Source organism: Protopterus annectens, chromosome 1.part1, assembly GCF_019279795.1.
Source record: "Protopterus annectens isolate FY-2018-M chromosome 1.part1, PAN1.0, whole genome shotgun sequence".
Lineage (NCBI taxonomy): Eukaryota > Metazoa > Chordata > Ceratodontiformes > Protopteridae > Protopterus > Protopterus annectens.
Window position 1 is genome coordinate 1,462,193,068 of NC_056726.1, and position 22,355 is coordinate 1,462,215,422.

Genomic DNA, 22,355 nt, shown 5'->3' on the forward strand with positions numbered 1-22,355 from the left:
GTGTAGCTCGATGGGATTTGGATTTTCTGAGGTGCAGCATGTCCATTAATTCTGGGTTGGACATGGCTTTATACGTCAGGCACAGATCGCCTCTGAGCAGGCAGTATGCCACTGAGTAGAGCTGGAGTTTCTTTAACCGGGCAGCATATGGCATCTGTTTGAGCCCTTTGATCCTCTTGGTGAGGTACTTTTGGGGTCTTTCCAGTTGCTGCAGGTGTCTGGTAAGGTACATCTCAAAAGGGTCATTGTACTCAATTATGGGCCTGATGAGGGATGAGTAAAGAGGCACGATGACCTCCCCTGATCTAGATGTGAATCCCTTCATGATTAGGTGGGATATATAAAATGTTTTTCTAACCACTTTGGCCACGTGGTTGTCGAATGAGAGATTGCTATCAACTTGGGTCCCCAGGTCCCTAATTACTTCTTCCGTACTTAATGGATTACCATCTATGTGGTAATTTGTGGGCACTTTGTTTTGCGAAGGAGATGACTATACACTTTTGGCGTTTAGCTTGAGGCCATGGCTCTGGCACCAGTTGTCTGTTTCTATGAGGCCCTTTTGTAGGATGCTTGTGTCGGCTGGAGAGTCGATTATGGAGCCCAGTTTGCAGTCATCTGCGAACTTGGTCAACCCCAGTCCTTCCATGTTGGCCTGTACCTCTGAGAAATATATACTGAACAAGAGAGGTCCCAGGACTGAGCCTTGTGGGACGCCACTTGTAACTGGTTTGGAGTCTGACATGGCTCCAGCAATTCTAACCATGTGGGTTCTGTCCTTGAGCCAGTTTGCAACCCATCTAGTGACATAGGGGTTTATATTTAAGCTGGTGAGCTTATCTATAATGCCCGAGTGGGGTATTGTATCGAAGGCTTTTGCGAGGTCCAGGTAGGCTGTGTGGACCACCTTCCCTTGTCAATGGCCTTGGTGACTGTTTCAAAGAAATCGACCAGGTTTAAGAGGCAGGATCTGCCCTTAACAAAGCCGAACTGGGTAGGATCCAGTGTCTGTAGGTCCCCAATATCTTTATTTATGAGATCCATGATGATCCTTTCCATAGCTTTGCAGACCAAGCTAGTCAGGCTTATGGGGCGATAGTTTCCAGGATCCGTTGAGGCACCACCTTTGTGGAGAGGGACCACTGTTGCTGTACGCCACTCTTTGGGTACATATCCTGTAGTAAGGCTGAGATTGAACAGTAGTTTTATGTTTGGGTTTAGTTCTTCTCGGAGTTCATGTAGGACACAGCACGGGACACCGTCTGGTCCCACTGATGCTGTGTTTTTTGCTTTGGAGAGGGCGGCTCTTACCTGAGCATCTGAGATGTCAGGGGGGCAGCACTCTGCTGGGATAGATATTTGCCCTTTTGGTGGGGGGGGGGGAGTTTGCGTTGAACCTGTCGGCTAGGATGTTGGCAATGTCTGTGGGTTCGGTGTATTTTTTGTCATTTTGGACTAATTCTGAGCATATCTGGGAATTCACCCCCCAGGGTCCTAACATAACTAAAGAAAGCCTTGTGATTATCCTCAGTGTCCTGTGCAATTTTTCTCTCGAAGCTGGCCTTAGACGATTTTATGAGTGCCCGTAGTTTTTTGCTAATACTTATCAGAGATGCCTTCCCTTTTTGGGATTTTGCTCTATCATGTAGTAGCTTCCTCCTTCTATTGTATAGTTTGTTTATGGCTGGGGACCACCAGACAGGACGCCTGCCTTTGGAGGATTGGGTCTTGGTTTTGTTTGGGATTGCATGATCCATGCATTCCTGAAGGTGTTCATAGAATGCGTTTATAAAGGATTCTGCGGTCTGGGTAACATTCAGTGTTACCTTGACTTTAACAGAATGTGGATTAATACACGTTTCCTAAACATAAAGTCTGCAATTCTAAATTAGTATTTACTGAGTGTAATTCACCACATCTTCTCCAAACGTCGCCAGTTTTAGGAAGGATTAACAGGGACAAAGCTATAACCTGACTCAAAATCAGTTGACAGCTGTGACAGTTCAGAAGTATGTGTAAAATACGGACTATGCTCTTTATTGACAGCGAAGGCAAAACATAAACACTGGCCCCCACGCATGCGTTCATGCTTCTACAAATATTCCCTTTTTAATAAAAAAAATCTAGGCTCGTAATCACGAATATTTTATTTTCATGCGCTTTCTTACAGCTTCACTGAAGAATAACACACCACACTATGCTACACAACAACATGAAGAAGCTACATCCTACTAGAATACAGCGCACGTAAATGCTGGACCGGAACAAGCATAGTCAACATCCTACTTTCACGTGCCGCCTTTGTCGTAATACAGTCAGTAAATATTGATGACATCACGTCGGAAAGATGGCGGAAGGGTAAGCTTAAGGGATTTGGGGGTATTACTGTTGTTTGGGTTTTAGTTGTTGCTTATATTTCTGAGATTCAAGACGGGGTTATTCAGTGCTGTGTGTGTATATTTGTATAGTCAGATGGTTATTGCAGTTGGGGCACAGTTCTAGCCGTTAAAATAATTCTCGAGATGGAGACCGTTAAGAGCTGCTGCTCTTCTAAACATCAGGATCTGCTGGGATTGAGGAGGAGTAGACCCGAAAGTATGGAACTAAAGTCATAGAAGACCTCTTTGTGCAAAGAGTGGACACTGTTGCTCTCCTTCTCACAGACAGTTATTTTTGCACTTTTTGCCTGCTGGGCATTCCTAGCGGTTGTTGTAGTTAAAATTGTTTCAGCGGTAGCAGTAGTTCAGTCTCTATAAACCTTTTTCAAACTCCTATCACATCTCACGTTTTTAAAATAAGTTTGTTTACTTGATCTTTCTTTCATTGTGGTTTAAATATTAGTAGACGTTGTAACTTTTTACTGTCGAAATCTGCATGCTCAGTGTTTGTTTACATCAGTTTATTGGCAATGAAGCATCTACGGAGCGATATGTGTTATGGTTTGTAGTACTGTCTCGGTGGACTTATTGCAAGTTTTGTTTTGAGTTATTCTTGTATTTCGTTTACCATTTTGTTATTCTTGTATTTTGTCGAACGTTGTTTTTTGTTGTGTGATGTCTGAAACATGTATAATTTTGTGTTAATCCAAGTATCTTTCTGATACCCCCTCCCAGAAATGTGGGCGTGGCATCTGCGTATTTACTGTTAAGAAATATGGTATTTTTAAATGGGATGTTCAAAGTTATTTTGCAGAACAAAATATGTATGAATAAGTACGTATGGCTTGACACTGGGAACGAAAAATGGTAATAGTAATAAGGCGACTGTTCCTGAATTGTAGATTTTGTAGGTGTGATGATGAACAGTGTCATAAGTTCACAGGTAAATGCACTAATTGCTCTTTAGGGACCATTTTAATCCTAGTCAATTTTTTTTTCAAAGGTGAGAATCCTGTTTCCTATGGCTGGGATGTAAACACCTTAAGCATAATTTAAATTAACAGTTTTAATATTTGTATTGTAAATGGCTTAAGTAACTTGTAGTGCCCCAGAACCAGTGTAGGTGTATATGTGCATGCACACACGTACAAGTGTATAATATTTTCATATATGTATTTGTGTGCCCGCGCATGTGCATACCTATATATATATATACACACACCAGTCTGAGTATCGCATTGGGTAGTATACTCACCTTTGGTGCAAAAGCATGTGGGTTCCATTCTCACACCAGCTATTTATTTTACATTTGTTGACCGGGCTAGTCTAGCTGGATACATGTCCATTTTCAGTAGAGGCCTGGGGAGATAAGCTCCAACAGTCATTGCAAGTTTAAAAAGAGAAAAGGTAATACAAGATTTAAGTTTATAAACAGAGCTAGTTAATACACAAATATGATGGGAGCAAAAACGCAAAGTGTAATCATACAATGTTTTAAAATAAGAATAAAAATAGTTTTTTTTTTTTTTCTTTGTTATTTTGGATTACAAAAGTCATTCAGTGTATGTGTGATAGCTCTCCCTCCACATAACATCTATGCAGATATATGCTATCAGGATATAAGGAGAAGAATAAATAAATAAAATAAAAGCATGTGGGTTCCATTCTCACACCAGCTATATAGATTGTTTCCCATAACCGACACTGAGGGGTAACAGAAGGGGATGCTGCACTTCTGAGTGTGTTGTACTAGAATGAAAGTTAGCAGTAGTTTACTTTAGGACACATCATTGTACTTGACACAGGTGTGGGTGGTGATAATTGAAATAATAGTCCCATTGGGATGTCAGTCAAGTGTGAAGTTTGATACATTTTGTAATTGCTATTCTAATCATGCATTTTTTGGTGTTAAAGAAAAAGCTGAAACAGTGTCAGATATTACTGACTTGAGCCTAGCCATGCATTCTAAATCTCTGACAAGTTCTGATACCTTTGATAAGTGTAAGTATGGGCCTGGGAGATGAACCATTTACAGGTTACCTGTGTCTATTAGAGAAATAGGTGCCACACCTGGGATGAATTTTCTGATTTCCCATCCAGTTGTGTAAGTTGCACTTGAATTGGGTTAGGGGAGGAACTCTGCTTCACATGGATGGGGAGCCTGTTCCATAGACGGGGTAGTCTATGGGATACATACAGTCTCTCCAGCAGGTCCTGTTTATATCACAGGCAAGGTTTCAGTCTTTAGAATGGGTAATTCTGGTGCTGTTTGTTTGTGGATATGAAGGAGGTCCATCAGAGTGGGGTCTGACAATGCCAGGCATAGATTTTCCCTCAAAAGCCTGTAACAGACAGAATACAGAGAGAGGGCCTTGAGGTGGTCTGCATAGGACATTTTACTTACGCCCTGTCTTCTTTTAGTGAGGAATCTCTGTGGGCGTTCCAGTTGTTTGATATGCCTGGTTAGGTACATAATGCCTGGTTAGGTACATACCAAAGGGAAGAAAAGAAACAGCAAAGGCACAAGTGAAATCCAATAAACTCCTCCAAGTAGAAATCCAAAATGACTCTTCAAGATTTAATGATTAAAAACTTCTTTATTGTTTAAAACACAACCAGCGGACTGCACGAACAGAGACAAGTATCGGTCAAGCGCTTTCACTTGAAGCTATGTCAGGCTTTCTCAAGATGAACCACAAGCGTTGTGGGTGTGCTTATATCACACCCTCAATTCAAGAACAAACAATTAAGACACCCTTAATGACTCCTAATTAATGAGTTCTAGTTAAAGTGCTACGTGCTTAAAACAATTTTTCTTAACTTAAAATGTATAAACTGTTGTTCAATATCAATAAAAGATTCTTGTAAAAGTACATTTCACAGTTTAGCCCGATTTCATTCTGTTTAAAATACATCTTGTGCTTAACGAATGCATTCAGTGACCAAAACAAAATTTTCAAAAAAAGGGGATAGATACATACCAAAGGGGGCATTGTACTCAATGCTAGGTCTAACTAATGTCGAATACAGTGAAACAATGACTTCCTTAGACTTAGATGCCATACCTTTGTTTATAAGTTGTGCAACATAAAATGATTTCCTCACCACTATAGACACGTGATGGTCAAAGGCTAGATTGCTATCTGTGTGTGTGTCCCCAAGTCCCTGACTACTCGGTCAACTCTAAGGGGTGTGTTGTTAGTATAATAGTTACCAGGGATGGATGACTTCCCAAAGGTACTGTTATGCATTTCTTGGCATTTAGTTTTGGTCCATTATTCTGACACCCTGCTGGAGAACATTTTTGTCAGTTTGAGATTCAGTGACCGCTCCTGATTTGCAGTCATCTGCAAATTTAGTCAGGCAGAGACCACTGACATTGGGCTTGACTTCTGAGAAGTAAATGCCAAAAAAGAGCAGTCCAAGGACTGATCCTTGAAGGACTCCAGTTGTGATTGGCCTCTTTGTAGAGGTGGACTCCCCAGTTCTAACTTCCTGGGTCCTATTTGTGAGCCAGTTGGCTATCTACCGGGTGACATCCGAATTTGTACCTAACCTCTTGAGTTTGTCAACAATGCCCGAGTGGGGTATTGTGTCAAATGCCTTGGCGAGGTCCAGGTAGGCAGTGTGAATGATTTTGCCCTCATCCGTTGCTTTGGTGACCTCAAAAGTCCACCAGGTTGAGTAGGAATAATCTGCCCTCGACAGAAACAAACTGGGTTGGGTCCAGTGTCTGGAGTTTTACTGTATCTCTCTTGCTCATCTCCATACTAACTCTTTCCATGGCTTTACATATAAGACTAGTGAGACTTATGGGTCTGTAGATTTGCTCACCTTTGTACAGAGGGATAAATGTTGTCTTTCTCCATTCATGAGGCAGGAAGCCTGTTTGGAGGCTACAGCTATATAGTAACTCCAAAGGCCCTGATAGGTCATGTTTCATGCTATTTCAAAGGCATCCTGGGATTTTGTGTGGGTCCACTGATATGGTGTTCTTGGTCTTAGAGCAGTAAAGACCTGTTCCCTAGTGACAGGGAGAGTTATAGTTGATATTTCCTGAGGGAAGGTTGAGGGGGAGAGACAAGTAAAGTTGGGGCTGAATTTATTAGCCAGTAGGTTTACTATATCTTCTAACTCAGTGTAGGTGACTCTGTTTACAATGAACTCTGCACAGAATTGTGTATTGTCTTTGAGGTTGCGGGACATAGCTAAAGAGTTCTTTGCAGTTGTCCTTGGTGTGGGAGGCCAAACATGGCTAAAATTTAACTTTGGTAGACTTTATTTGTTCTCTGAGCTGTTTGTTTAGTTTGAGAGTGTTTTTTTTATCTTGCTGGGTGCTGCACCCCCTAATCTTTTCCATGGTTTTCTTCTTCCTGTTATACAGCCTGTTGATGTTGTGATTCCACCAGGGTGACTTGTGTTTCCAGGTTTTATTTTTACTTCAAAGGAGACCATTTTGTTGTCTGACCTTACCATGGAAGGCATTACAATTGAGGGTGTGCAACATTCTCCCATATTAGTGAGGACCAAATCCAGTGTGGCCGCACTGCTTGTTGTTGTATTGACTAGCTGGTCCGGTGAGTTTGTGTTTAGAAAATCCATGAATCTCTGTGCACGTATGTTTGGTGTCGTATAGGATTCTCAGTTAATAAAGGAGTAAGTAAAGTCACCCATGAATATGGTATTGGGTTGGGTGATTAGTATTTCTAATGCCAAAATACATGGTATTGATTTCTTGGGTCATGGAGGGGGGACTATAGCTTGTAAGAAGTGGTATTGGATTTTCTGTGGTGATTTGAACATGGAGCAGCTCAAGTGCATTGTCCTGTTTGACCAGCCTTGACGTATATATTTTTTTTATGTGAATAGAGAGACCTCCACCTTTAGGACAGCTATTTCACAGGCAGGGACTAAATGTATGGAAGGCATTATAACCTTGCACTGTTGGTGTGCTGTCTGTGGCTTTAAACCATGTATCAGTGACCACACAGATGTCAGTGTTCTTTAGGGTAAAGAGCGCTTCTAGTGAGTGGAGTTTTTTGTTTAGACTCCTAGCATTGAGCAGAAATACCTTTAGATTTTCTTGGTTTTAATTTGCTATGTTGGAAGTGCTTTCAGTTTGGCATTGCCTAAAAAAGACACTATGGGGGAAGACAATGTTTTTTAGCTAATATTCGAAAGCCTAGAGGGGAGAGGTGCAGTCCACCTCTGGCAAAGTGTCGTGGTCTGTTGACCATCTCCTTCCATGCTGACAAATATTGCACCCTCTTAGAATGACACCAGAAACTAAGCCAATTTTTAAAGTCAATCATCTTTTGTTTGTATTGTGGCATCATCCTTGGTGAAAGAAAATGCTGTTCAGTGCTAGGCTCATGCCAGCTTGAGACATATTCTGAGAGCTCCTTGATATGTCTCTTCATATAGTCTAGGGAGGTACATCTCTGGTTGTTTTACTCCCACATGGGCTGTGACTGAGTCATATTGGTAATTGTTGTCCAAAGACTAAGTGTGTGCGTAGTGTGGTGGATCCTCGCTCCTGATAAGCAGCTGACCATAACTTTCTCCTTACTCAGCCTGGTGAGAGGGACATCAGTGTGTCTCACGATGGAATCTCCAGTGACTAGAATATTGGACTGTGTGGTAGCTTGCCTTATGGGCTTAGAGGTAGTGGCTCTATGAAATGTAGCTCTTTGTGTTGATGTGGGTGTTGTTTTGAAAGAGTGCATTTGGTGCTGCTGGGAATATTTGTTGTGTACTTCGTCTAGGAGGTCTTTGTGGTTTAGGAAGGTTACATTTAATTGTCTCAGCATATGTGGTTTGATATGTCTGCTTTGAATTGTGTGTGATGGATGCAGAGTGTATAGTACTGACAACCTTATTGACATTAGGATTTCTTTTGTGTGCGAGTTTTGTCTCCAGTGACATTGTGTAAATACATCTCTTACATACCATATCGGTTTGTTCAAGAATGAACTGGTTGTCAGTAAACATGAAGCCATTTCTGCATTGCCTCAGGATGCCTATATCTACCAAGCTGGTAACAGAAACAATAGGAAGTTCATATCCATGGCCACAGACCCTTTTTTATTGATTAGACAGTTGGAGTCGGAATATCAGTTAGTGTCAGGAGTATCCGGTTTGCAACTATGGGGACGCTGCTCGACACTGCAAACTAGTTGTCCTATGTGCAAGTAGGTATTGGAGAAATTTTAATTGTGCTTTTACAGGAAAAATTTTACTCAAGTGTCTGAGTCTGTACGGAGCACTGAAAAACACTTGAGGGGATACTAATACGGAGACCCTGAAAAGTTATGGATGAAGTATTTAGACAGATTTTTCTGAACTTAGAAACAAATCAAGTAGCACTTGGTGAAAACAAAGAATTAGCTTGTCAAGAATGATGAAAAGGAGGAAGTCGCAAGAATGGCTACTACTAATGCTCGTCTCACCACAGCTTCAGGATACAATATGCTCCTTTGCCTCTTCTCTCATCAGAAGCAAAATGTTAGCACCAATCCCAAGATGAGAAGCAGGCCACAGCCTGTTTGGTGATCCACAGTCTTGTCCTAGGTGATGCTAGGGTCTGTAGGCTTGTAGCCTTTTCCTGGTTGGCCTGGTTGCTATTCAAGGCATCTATCGTGAATGTTAAACATTCACTCTCCAACTAGAAACAGTCAGGAATCAATGCACTCTACTGCTCCTCTCACCAGGACCAGAGTATAAGCACAGATTCCAAACCGTCACCTGCAAAGCAGTTATTAGGCTTTCTGGTGATCAGCAGACTCTAGAAAATGTCCCTGTACTCCTCCTCTCACCAGGAGAAAACAAAAGCACTAATCCCAAGATGACTACTGAGAGACAGAATGTGGTATCCCCAGTAACTGGTGGTCTTGCAATAGATGCTTAAAGGTAAGATGAAAAAGGTTTATCCTAAACACTGCAGTGTGCACTAAGCAGTTAAATATGAAAGTGGGTAACTTAGAGTGGAGAGACGCTAGGTTTTAAAAGAGCAAGATAGATTGAAAGGGGGTGGGCACTTTTGTATTCTGGTACTATGGAATGCGGTGGGATGGCCAATAAATGTAAATAGTTGAAATGGGTGATTTCACAAAATGATAGTTTTGTGCTTGCTCACACCAGCCAGTGAAAGGAGAGAGGGAAGGAGATATGGTCAGATTAACATAAGGGGCAGGCAGACAGCGGTGTTTAAGAACACAACAGTAGCAGGCTGGGAAGGTGGAAAAAATTGTCTGACTTACAAGAGAGACAGCTGTGGTCTCCAAGTTTTGATATGCAGTTTAAAGCAGAATACAAGTAAAACACAGTGTAAAGAAAACAAATTACAGTATGTTGTTGTCTTTCGGCTTTTCCCAGTTAGGGGTCGCCACAGTGGAACTCCGGTCCACTAATGATTGGCAGTAGATTTTTACATGTCGAGTTGCCGGCCCTGACATACAACCTTCAACGAAGGTACACCCATTCACGCATGTCTCCACACAGAAGACGCTCTAGCTGAGAATTGAACAGGACAACGTCTTACTGTGAGGCGACAACGCTACTGCAGCACCACCACCGCAATAAAACAAATTACAGTATACAAAATAGAAAAAGGCAATAAAGTAATACAAAGTACAAGAAATCAAAAGTAAACTAACCTTTCCCTCACAGCAATGTGTGGCAGAGTCTGGGTGAGCTTTTTCCAGTAAAGCTCCACTATACACAATTTTAAGTACCTTGCACTCCTTTTTGTTGGGTGCATGGGCAGAAGGCCTCCAATGTATGTTATGCTGTTTGCCTTTTTTAAAATTTCATTTGCATTCACACAAACATTTATTTCTTGGAAAAATAAGACGTATGACATAAGGCTGGTCAATGTCATGGGGTGATGCTTGCAAACTCTACATCCTGGTGTGTCCTAATATTTATTTATTTGATTACAGAGAGTCTGGTTGGGGAGGTGCTCATTTTCAGAGGAAGCCTGGGGAAAAAGCTCTATAGTATTATATAAACTTTTTAAGAACAATAATTTTACAATATTCAAAAAATTAAAAAAAAAAAAACTAGTTTAAATAATCTAAACAGTCAGAGAAGTTAAACCGAGGTCTTATCTGCCTGAGTTGGTGGTAGATCAAGTGGTTGTAAAAGATCCCATGGCATTTATTGAAAAGAGTAGTGAAAGTTCCTCTGTGTCCTGACCAAATTTCCCCTAGTCAGTATGAATACCACCTGAGGTCTCCCCTGAAAACAGGATATTAGCCTAGTGGGATTAACCTAGTCGACAAATTATAAAGCATTTATTTATACTAGAGTCAACATTAAAGTTTTTAAATACCTGCTTCCATTTCCTTAAATTCTATTTTGTGTGACTGGCACTTTAAACTTTTACATTGGGGGGGGTGTTGAGGGATTGCTGTATGTGAAATATAAATTTTGGTGTGTGTCTGTGTGTGTGTGGATTTGGAAGTTGTGGTTTTGAACTTAATGGCATACTAAAGTTAGGTTAAAGAGGTCTCAAAGTCAGATGTCCAGGAGGACTGTATGAGGACTAGCACACTAAAAGTTGGTCACTGTGGCTAGGAATGTAATGCAGTAGCTTCCCTCACCTAATTTTTTTTTTTTTTTTGTGGGTTGCTTATGGCCAAAAGGTCATGAGTTTGAGAGACCTGCCTTCTGCCAGCTGCATTTGAGCAGTAGTATCCTTATTTGGTGATTGAATTTTAAATAAAAGACAATCCAGATAAGTACCTTGCTAGTTTTTCTGTGCAGGTATAGGATTCTTTCTTAATGGGGTAGGTGTAAAGGTACAGAGACCTTTCTCAGCTTTGACCAAAGTCACAAGGCAATCATAATGCAGTTTTTAAGAAACAGTTGAGAGCATTCGACAAAGCAGCCAGTAAGTACAAATTACAAAGATAAAACATTTGAGGTAAACATCTTTTGTGCAGTTTATCGAATGTAAAGCAAAGGACTGTTAACAAGTACATTCCTGGGGAAGCAGAGAAATACAACGGATAGCTTACCACAAAATGTGAATTATTCTACATCAACTCAGAAAGTATTGCTAGTTTATTTAACAAATACTGTACTGAAACCATTTTAGCACTATCCAACAAACAAACCCCTTCTCCTTTCAAAACTACCACTCTCATCATTAACTCAAACTTCTCCCTACAACTTGTAGCAACAAATACAATAAAAAAAACTAAAACCTACAACACTAGCCGCAAGCAACTTACCTGCCTAATACCTAGATGGAATAGGTAATTTCTGTATCAATACTAATCAATTGCTCCATAGCAGAACAGCTAGCCCCTCCCACTTGGAAAACCTATTGCATAATACCCTTACATAAAGGTGGCTCCTCAACTGATTTCAGTAACTGTCGACCAATAGCAGTATTATCACCACTATCTATCTAAAATTCTAGAGAGGGTCATTCTTATACAAGTTACTGACTACCAGTAAACTCCTAACCAACACCCAGCATGGCTTTCGACCATTCCATAGCCCAACGACAGCACTAATGTCATTTACTAACAGTGTCAGTTGTCATAGGAATAACTAACTATGTATCTTCTATCTTTCTTGACCTATAACCTCCACTTGTCAACACCCCAGGCCTCCCTCCTACAATATCCAGACGACTCAACAGTCATGTGTGCTGCACCCTCACTACGTGAACTTCAGACTCTAACACAAAAAGCCTTTCATTCTCTGTAGAATCTTGGCTAGCTAACAATCGGCTAATTTTAAATCCCAATAAAAACCAAACTTTTGGTATTCCAGCCTAATAACTCTCGTCTTCCCCAGTTGCACATTTCAGATCTCCTCACTAAGTATTATATCCCCATCTACACACACCAAACTTCTAGGTGTAGAAATTGACTGCAAACTTAAATTCGATATACACATTTCCCAGACTATAAAAAAAAAACTGCATAAAAAACTTGGTGTATTATATAGGAACAAACACTACTTCACAAAGAATACCAGGATTGCCATTGCCCAAACCCACCTAATATCTACTGTGCTATAAGCCACTCCCATGCTAACAAACCTAAAGAAATCAGAGAGACAAAAACTCAAATCCTGTTATAACAAAATTGGCAGATATGCTACAAACTTTCCAGCTAGAACCCACCATTGCCTCGCTCTCAGACAGCTTAACTGGTCAGTGTGTGTGTCTCCTACACTACATTCATGGCCCACAAAATTTTCTCTGACCCTGAGAAAATACCCTGCTATGACCTTATGCCACTAACAGATCTTTACTCTCCACCAATAAGCACCATATTCAAATCAATGTCTCCAAAAGTCGGGCAGGTGATTCCCTCTTCCCAAATTACATAGGAAAAATCTGGAATCCGCTGCCAAAAAGTATTACTACTTCTACATCCCTAGCTCAATTTAAAACTACTCTGAAAAGTCACCTCTTAACCAGTTGGTTGTGTACCTGCTCTACCCTTGATTAATTGCACCCTCTCAGTCTCTACCCTTGCCATTACCTCAGCATACCTGAAGGTCACTATACTCTCACTGTCTTCTACTTACTTACACCATTGTCTTATTCCTCAAATCAAAGAAGCACTGACTACACCAAGATTATTACTTCATTACTGTATTATATATTCAACAGTAATAGATTTTCACCTGAAAACCATGGTTGGTCCATTGTCCTATGGTAGGAATATTATAACATTCCATTGAATTGATTGACTTCAACAATTGGCTAAGCTTCTGGTGTCATTCTAAGGGGATCCAGTATTTGTCTGCCTGGGACGACATGAGCGACAGTCCACGTTGCTTTGCCAGAGATGGCCTGCACCTGTCGCCCTTAGGATTCCGGATACTGGCTAAGGCTCTTGCCACCCCTATAGTGCCTTTTTTAGGCAAAGTTCAAATGACGAATTCACCACCATAACCGGTACAAGCAAGCAAAATCTGAGGGTAATGCTACTCAATGCTAGAAGTCTAAACCTCAAAATGCACTCACTCGAGGCACTCCTTAAAATGGAGAACATTGACATCTGTGCAGTGACAGAGACCTGGTTCAAAGCTCCAGAGAGCACCCCTGCATTACCAGGCTTCAATTCATACCACATCTTTCGGCCACCTAACCCAGAAAGAAACACTAAAGGTGGAGGCGTGTCCATATCCATTAAGGATATCCACACCTCCTGGCTAGTTGCACAGCATAATGCATCCGAGATTATCCAAGTGCAACTAACTCTGGGCAAGACCGCAGTCCAAATTGTAGCTTGCTACAGACCCCCCCCCCCCACCATGCCCCAGGATTCACACTCCTTGTTTCCTGATGCACTGGAAAGTATTAAGGTACAACCCAACACCCTAATAATGGGCGATTTCAACTACCCCACCATTAACTGGGAAAACTACACGTGTACCAACTCTTTTGCTCAACATTTTCTAGAATTCATAAATTCCACTGCCTTGGATCAACTTATTCACACCCCCACCAGGGGCAGCAATATCCTAGACCTGGTCATTACCAACATGGGAAAATGGTGTTCCACACCAGAGGTCAATTCCTCGTTGGTCAGATCTGACCACAAGCTAATCAGCCTAGACATCCACATCCCACCCCCAGCCCCAATTAGGGAAACCATCGTAAAAAACTTCTCAAAAGCCACCTTCACACTTCTTAAGACAGAAGTGGCAAACTTCATGACACCCATGCAGACAGACAATAGAGGTATAACTGCCGAATCCTACACAAATGCACTTTATAAGCACTTACACAAGTGCATGGATCATGCTATCCCTAATAGAACCAAGATGTTATCCTCCAAAAAAAGGAAGCCAATCTGGTGGTCCTCTGCCATAAACAAACTCTACAACAGAAGAAAGAAACTGTTGCAAAAAAAAGTAAAATCCCATGACTGGAGGAACTCCCTGGTCAACCTCAGTAAGAAGCTGAGATCCCTCATAAAATCCTCCAAAGCTAGTTACGAAAACAAAATTGCCACTGACTCTAAAGACAACCACAAAGCATTCTATAGCTATGTCAAGAACCTAAATGGGAATACTCAGATCTGCTCTGAGTTACAGCATAATGGCACTAAATATACAGAACCAACTGATATTGCCAACGTCCTAGCAGATAGGTTCAGTGCTGACTTTACCCCCCTCTCACCCCCTAGAGGGCCCATTTCTATACCAGAAGAATGCAAAGTTCCTATAATCACGGCTGCACAGGTAAAAAACACACACTCCAAAGCCAAGAACACCGCATCCATGGGACCTGACAATATCCCAGGCTGCGTTCTACACAAACTACATAATGAACTGGCACCCTACCTAAGTACCATGTTCAATCATAGCCTCACCTCAGGCTTTGTACCCACTGAATGGCGCACCGTGACAGTTATCCCACTCCACAAAGGGGGAGCCACGACGGACCCCGGGAACTACTGCCCCATTAGCCTGACGTGCCTGGTCTGCAAGGTCATGGAACGTATCATCGTGGAACTCATAAACAAAGACATTGGTAATCTCCAAACTCTGGACCCTACGCAGTTTGGATTTGTAAAAGGCTGATCATGTCTCCTAAACCTGATTGACTTCTTTGAAGCAGTCGCCAAAGCCATAGACGAGGGTAAAATGGTTCACACAGCTTATCTAGATCTCACCAAGGCTTTCGACACCATCCCCCACTCTGGAGTTATACTCACTAAACTAGGTGTAAATCCCTATGTCACAAGATGGGTTGCCAACTGGCTCATGGACAGAACCCACACTGTGAAAGTAGCGGATTCCAAGTCTGACATCAGACCAGTGACAAGTGGAGTACCACAGGGTTCAGTCCTGGGTCCTCTCCTGTTTGGTATCTACGTCTCTGAAGTGCAGGCCAACACAGAAGGTCTTTGGCTAACAAAGTTTTCAGATGACTGCAAACTAGGAGCCATAATCGAAACTCCTAACGATGTGGACAAACTACAAAAGGGCCTCACTGAGACAGATACCTGGTGTCAAAGCCATGGCTTGAAGCTCAATGCCAAAAAGTGTATTGTCATCCCTTGGTAAAACTCTGTACCCATGAACTACCACATAGCTGGTAGTCTACTTAATGCTGAAAATGTGATGAGACCTTGGGACACAGGTGGACAGTAGTCTCTCCTTTGATAATCACATCACCACAGTGGTCAGGAAATCCTTCACGTGGCTCATCTCATCACAAAGGATTCTCATCCAGAAAAAAAGAGGTCATTGTTCCCCTCTACTCATCACTCATTAGACCCATTATAGAGTACAACGCCCCTTTTGGTATGTACCTCACAAGACATCTACAACAACTGGAAAGACCACAGAAATACCTCACAAAGAGGATTACTGGCCTCAAACAGATGCCCTATGCAGACCGTCTAAAAAAACTACAGCTTTACTCCATGGCATATCGCCTACTCATGGGCGATCTCTGCCTAATATACAAAGCTATGTCAAACCCAGAGCTGTTGGACATGCTCCACTTAAAGAAATCCCAATCCCTCCGAGCTACACGCTCTAGGGACGTTAAACTTGTCACCACAATAAACAGAACATGCTGGAGGGATAGATTCATGTCCCAGAGACTTCTCATACTCTAGAACAGACTACCTATCTATGTCAAACAGAGCTCCTCATTGGCACTCTTCAAGAAAAATCTTGATGATTGGATGGGAAATGGGGAAATTCACCCTGGGGATCACTTCTGTGGCTCTGCTCGACAGGGGCACAGGAAAATAATTTTCTTGGGTGGCGAAAGCCAGGGTACATTTTTTGGCTAGGCTTTTATGGACCCTAGGGCTGATAGCCTAGTACCTACCTATGAATTATTATTTGTTTGAATAGTATCTGTTAGAGAATACCTAATGTTTTGTGTAAGTGGAATTGGCCTAAATTTGTAAATTATACCTTGTGCTGCATTGTCTTGTATTGTTCCTCTGTTTTTATTCTTTATATTTTCAATGGGAAGCTTTTCTCCCCGGGCCTCTGCTGACAAAGGACGTGTCCAGTTGGACTATCCCGGTAAACAAGGTTCAAATGACAAATTCACCACCATAACAGGACAAGGCAAGCAAAAACTGAGGGTAATGCTACTCAGTGCTAGAAGTCTAAATCTCAAAATGCACTCACTCGAGGCACTCCTTAAAATGGAGAACATCGATATCTGTGCAGTGACTGAGACCTGGTTCAAGACTCCAGAGAGCATCCCTGCACTACCAGGCTATAACTCATACCACACGTTTTGGCCATGTAACCTGGACCGAAACACCAAAGGGGGAGGTGTGTCCATATTCAATAAGAATATCCACACCTCCAGGCTAGTTGCTCAGCATAATGCATCCGAGGTTATCCAAGCGCAACTAACTCTGGGCAAAACTGCAATCCAAATTGTACTGGAAAATATTAGGGTTCAGCCAAACACCCTAATAATGGGTGACTTCAGCTACCCCACCATTAACTGGGAAAACTACTCGTGTACCAACTCCTTAGCACAACGTTTTCTGGAATTCATAAACTCCAGTGCCCTGGATCAACTTATCCACACCCCCGCCAGGGGCAACAATATCCTAGACCTAGTCATTACCAACATGAGTGACCGGTGTTCCACACCTGAAGTCAACTCCTCGTTGGTCCAATCAGACCATAAGCTAATCACCCTTGATATCTACATCCAGCCCCCACTCCCCATTAAGGAAACCACGGTAAAAAATTTCTCCAAAGCCAACTTCATGCTTCTTAAGACAGAAGTGGTGAACTTCATAACACCCATGCAGATGGACAATAAAGTTACAACTGCTGAATCCTACACAAATGCACTCTGTATAAGCACTTAGCACGATCCATGCACTCGTGTATCCCAAACAGAACCAAGACGCTATCCTCCAAAAAAAGGAAGCCAATCTGATGGTCCCCTGCCATAAACAAACTGTACAACAGAAGGAAGAAACTGTTGCAAAAGAGAGAAAAATCCCATGCGTGGAGGAGCTCCCTGGTCAGCCTCAGTAAGAAGCTGAGAACCCTTATAAGATCCTCCAAAGCTAACTACGGAAACAAAATCGCCACTAATTCTAAGGACAACCACAAAGCATTCTGTAGCTATGTCAAGAATCTCGATGGCAACACCCAGATCTGCTCCGAGTTGCAGCACAACGGCACGAAAATTACAGAACCAACTGATATTGCCAACATCCCGGTAGGTTCAGTGCTAACTTTACCCCCACCCCCCCACCCCATAAAGGGTCCATATCTGTACAGGAAGAATGCAGAGTCCCTGTAATCACAACTAAGCAGGTAAAAGCTGCACTCTCTCTAAAGCCAAAAAAACACAGCATCCATGGGACCGGACAACATCCCAGGCTGCGTTTTACACAAACTTCAGAACTAACTGGCTCCCCACTTAAGCACCATGTTCAGAAATAGCCTCACATCAGGCTTTGTGCCCACTGAATGGTGCACAGCAACAGTTATCCCACTCCACAAAGGGGGAGCCACCACTGATCCTGGGAACTATCGACCTATTAGCCTAACGAGCCTGGTCTGCAAGGCCATGGAACGGATCAGCATGGAACTCGTAAACGAAGACATTGGTAACCTCCAAACTCTGGATCCCACCCAGTTCGGGTTTGTGAAAGGCAGATCATGCCTCCTGAACCTAATCGACTTCTTTGAGGCAGTTACCAAAGCTGTAGATGAGGGTAAGGTGGTTCACACGGCCTATCTTGACCTCGCCAAGGCTTTCGACACCATCCCCCATTCTGGAATTATAGCTAAACTCACTAAACTAGATATAAATCCCTACATCACAAGATGGGTTGCCAACTGGCTCACTGACAGAACCCATTCTGTAAAAGTTGCAGACCCCAAATCTGACCTCAAACCAGTGACAAGTGGAGTACCACAGGGTTCCATCCTGGGACCTCTCCTGTTAGCCCGTACTTCAGAGAAGTAGATACCAAACACAGAAGGCCTCTGGCTAACGAAGTTCGCAGATGACTGCAAACTAGGAGCCATAGTCAGTTCTCCAAATGATGTGGACATCCTGCAGAGGGGCCTTGCTGAGACAGATGCCTGGTGTCCGAGCCATGGCCTCAAGCTCAGTACCAAAAAATGCAGTGTCATCCCCTTTGGTAAAAACTCTGTACCCATGAACTACCACATAGGCAGCAATCTACTTAACACCGAATGTGTGATAAGAGACCTTGGGACCCAGGTGGACAGCAGTCTCTCCTTTGATAGGACTTCCTGACTACTGTGGCGATGTGACTATGTGGCACACCTCATCATAAAAGGATTCTCATCCAGGGAAAAAAGAGGTCCTTGCTCCCCTCTACTCAACACTCATTAGACCCATTGTAGAGTACAACGCCCCTTTTGGAATGTACCTCACAAGACATCTGCAGCAGCTGGGAAGGCCACAGAAGTACCTCACAAAGAGGATTACTGGCCTCAAGCAAATGCCCTACACTGACCATCTCAAAAAAACTCCAGCTTTACTCCATAGCATATCACCTACTCCGAGGTGATCTTTGCCTAACATATAAAGCGGTCATACCCAGAGCTGTTGGACATGCTACACCTAAAGAAATCCCAATCCCTCCGAGCTACACGCTCTAGGGACCTAAACCTTGTCACCACAATAAACAGGACATGCTGGAGTGATAGATTCCTGTCCCAGAGACTTCCCATGCTCTGGAGCAGGCTACCCATCTATGTCAAGCAAAGTTCTTCATTAGCACTCTTCAAGAAAAATCTTGACGAGTGGATGGGAAATAAGAAATGCACCCCGGGGATCACTTCTGTGTCTCTGCTCGACAGTGGCACAGGAAAATAACTTACTTGGGTGGCGTAAGCCAGGGAACCTTGTTGGCTAGGCTTACGTAGGCCCTTGGGCCAATAGCCTAGTACCTACCTATGAACAAATGTAAAATAAGTAAATAATTAAATCACGAAGATGTACTAGAAATCTGATTAGACAGCTAATTTGAAGATAATTAGTTTTAAACAATCATGTCCCAAGTTGTTATATCTATCAGAAGCAGGTGAGTTATTATTTTTCCTTTAAATACACAGTCAGTTTCTTCTTCAGTGAAGATGGATTGTTTGTAGTAATTTTGTTAGGTAAAAATTTCCAGGATGTTGGAGCCAGTTTACTAAATTGTGTTTACAATTTGAAAATGAAAGCCAAGGCTTTTGCAGTTTTACACACTGACTTCCTAAAGAGTAAGCTGTGTTTATGTTCTGTTTGTTAGTAAGTAACTTAAAGAAGTTTGAAAGTTAAGAATGTTTAAAAGAAAAGTAGCTCTAGCAATGATAGGAAACTGTTTACGTTTCTGTAGTGTACAACAGTAATAGGAAATAATTTACCTTTCTGTAGAGTGTATCCGTGATGTTTCCCAATGCTGGATAATGAATTAACCACAGTATTTTATTTCCAGTATTCTGCAGTACCATTGTGCTGTGCATGGTGAGAAAGAGAGAGCTGAATTAGCAGTGTAAATTCCACCTAGGTATTACAACATTTATTGCTATAGCTCTGTGCTTTGGTAGTAGGAAGAGAGATTTTCCAAACAACTTTGAGCTAGTTTAAGGCTTTGGTTGTTAGTAGATGTGTTTTGTATATGTGGAAAGTGCGTTTGGTCCATTATAAAACCCACATGACTTTATTGCATAATGTAAATCACTTGGGCACCATTTGGATTTCTGAGCAACAAGGGTTGAATAATTGCTTGTTATTATAAAGTACCAAAAAGTGTCACTGTTAATTATATTTGTTGATGGCCGTATTATTGGACTTGAACCAATTCCAGATAAAGAAATAATTTTGTAAGTTTGAAACTAAAACCCATGAAGATTTATATGATATAGATGTTATTTGCATACATTATACAGTTGGGGCATATTCTAGGTTAAATTGTAATCTCTTTCCAGCACGTGTAAAAGTTTTGTATTGGTGAATGTAAAAGCTTTATTTGATAGGTATAGAACTGTTGTACGGTTTCTGTAGTGTATTGGTGAATGTAAAAGCTTTATTTGATAGGTATAGAACTGTTGTACGGTTTCTGTAGTGTATTGGTGAATGTAAAAGCTTTATTTGATAGGTATAGAACTGTTGTGCGGTTTCTGTAGTGTATTGGTGAATGTAAAAGCTTTATTTGATAGGTATAGAACTGTTGTAACGGTTTCTGTAGTGTATTGGTGAATGTAAAAGCTTTATTTGATAGGTATAGAACTGTTGTGGGTTTCTGTAGTGTATTGGTGAATGTAAAAGCTTTATTTGATAGGTATAGAACTGTTGTACGGTTTCTGTAGTGTATTGGTGAATGTAAAAGCTTTATTTGATAGGTATAGAACTGTTGTACGGTTTCTGTAGTGTATTGGTGAATGTAAAAGCTTTATTTGATAGGTATAGAACTGTTGTACGGTTTCTGTAGTGTATTGGTGAATGTAAAAGCTTTATTTGATAGGTATAGAACTGTTGTACGGTTTCTGTAGTGTATTGGTGAATGTAAAAGCTTTATTTGATAGGTATAGAACTGTTGTACGGTTTCTGTAGTGTATTGGTGAATGTAAAAGCTTTATTTGATAGGTATAGAACTGTTGTACGGTTTCTGTAGTGTATTGGTGAATGTAAAAGCTTTATTTGATAGGTATAGAACTGTTGTACGGTTTCTGTAGTGTATTGGTGAATGTAAAAGCTTTATTTGATAGGTATAGAACTGTTGTGCGGTTTCTGTAGTGTATTGGTGAATGTAAAAGCTTTATTTGATAGGTATAGAACTGTTGCGGTTTCTGTAGTGTATTGGTGAATGTAAAAGCTTTATTTGATAGGTATAGAACTGTTGTCTGGTTTCTGTAGTGTATTGGTGAATGTAAAAGCTTTATTTGATAGGTATAGAACTGTTGTACGGTTTCTGTAGTGTATTGGTGAATGTAAAAGCTTTATTTGATAGGTATAGAACTGTTGTACGGTTTCTGTAGTGTATTGGTGAATGTAAAAGCTTTATTTGATAGGTATAGAACTGTTGCACGGTTTCTGTAGTGTATTGGTGAATGTAAAAGCTTTATTTGATAGGTATAGAACTGTTGTACGGTTTCTGTAGTGTATTGGTGAATGTAAAAGCTTTATTTGATAGGTATAGAACTGTTGTACGGTTTCTGTAGTGTATTGGTGAATGTAAAAGCTTTATTTGATAGGTATAGAACTGTTGTACGGTTTCTGTAGTGTATTGGTGAATGTAAAAGCTTTATTTGATAGGTATAGAACTGTTGTACGGTTTCTGTAGTGTATTGGTGAATGTAAAAGCTTTATTTGATAGGTATAGAACTGTTGTGCGGTTTCTGTAGTGTATTGGTGAATGTAAAGCTTTATTTGATAGGTATAGAACTGTTGCGGTTTCTGTAGTGTATTGGTGAATGTAAAAGCTTTATTTGATAGGTATAGAACTGTATGCGGTTTCTGTAGTGTATTGGTGAATGTAAAAGCTTTATTTGATAGGTATAGAACTGTTGTACGGTTTCTGTAGTGTATTGGTGAATGTAAAAGCTTTATTTGATAGGTATAGAACTGTTGTGCGGTTTCTGTAGTGTATTGGTGAATGTAAAAGCTTTATTTGATAGGTATAGAACTGTTGTACGGTTTCTGTAGTGTATTGGTGAATGTAAAAGCTTTATTTGATAGGTATAGAACTGTTGTACGGTTTCTGTAGTGTATTGGTGAATGTAAAAGCTTTATTTGATAGGTATAGAACTGTTATGCGGTTTCTGTAGTGTATTGGTGAATGTAAAGCTTTATTTGATAGGTATAGAACTGTTGTACGGTTTCTGTAGTGTATTGGTGAATGTAAAAGCTTTATTTGATAGGTATAGAACTGTTGCACGGTTTCTGTAGTGTATTGGTGAATGTAAAAAGCTTTATTTGATAGGTATAGAACTGTTGTGCGGTTTCTGTAGTGTATTGGTGAATGTAAAAGCTTT

General features: G+C 41.2%; 1 protein-coding gene across 1 annotated transcript in view; it reads left to right on the forward strand.

Moving 5' to 3' along the window:
• Positions 1–2,299: 2,299 nt before the first annotated feature.
• Positions 2,300–22,355, forward strand: part of BSDC1 (BSD domain containing 1) — an 871,248-nt gene continuing 851,192 nt past the window's right edge. Inside the window, exon 1 of the mRNA XM_044082455.1 lies at positions 2,300–2,358. Coding sequence (XP_043938390.1) covers positions 2,348–2,358 — 11 coding nt within the window. The 5' untranslated portion in view covers positions 2,300–2,347. The remainder of the gene's footprint in view (positions 2,359–22,355) is intronic.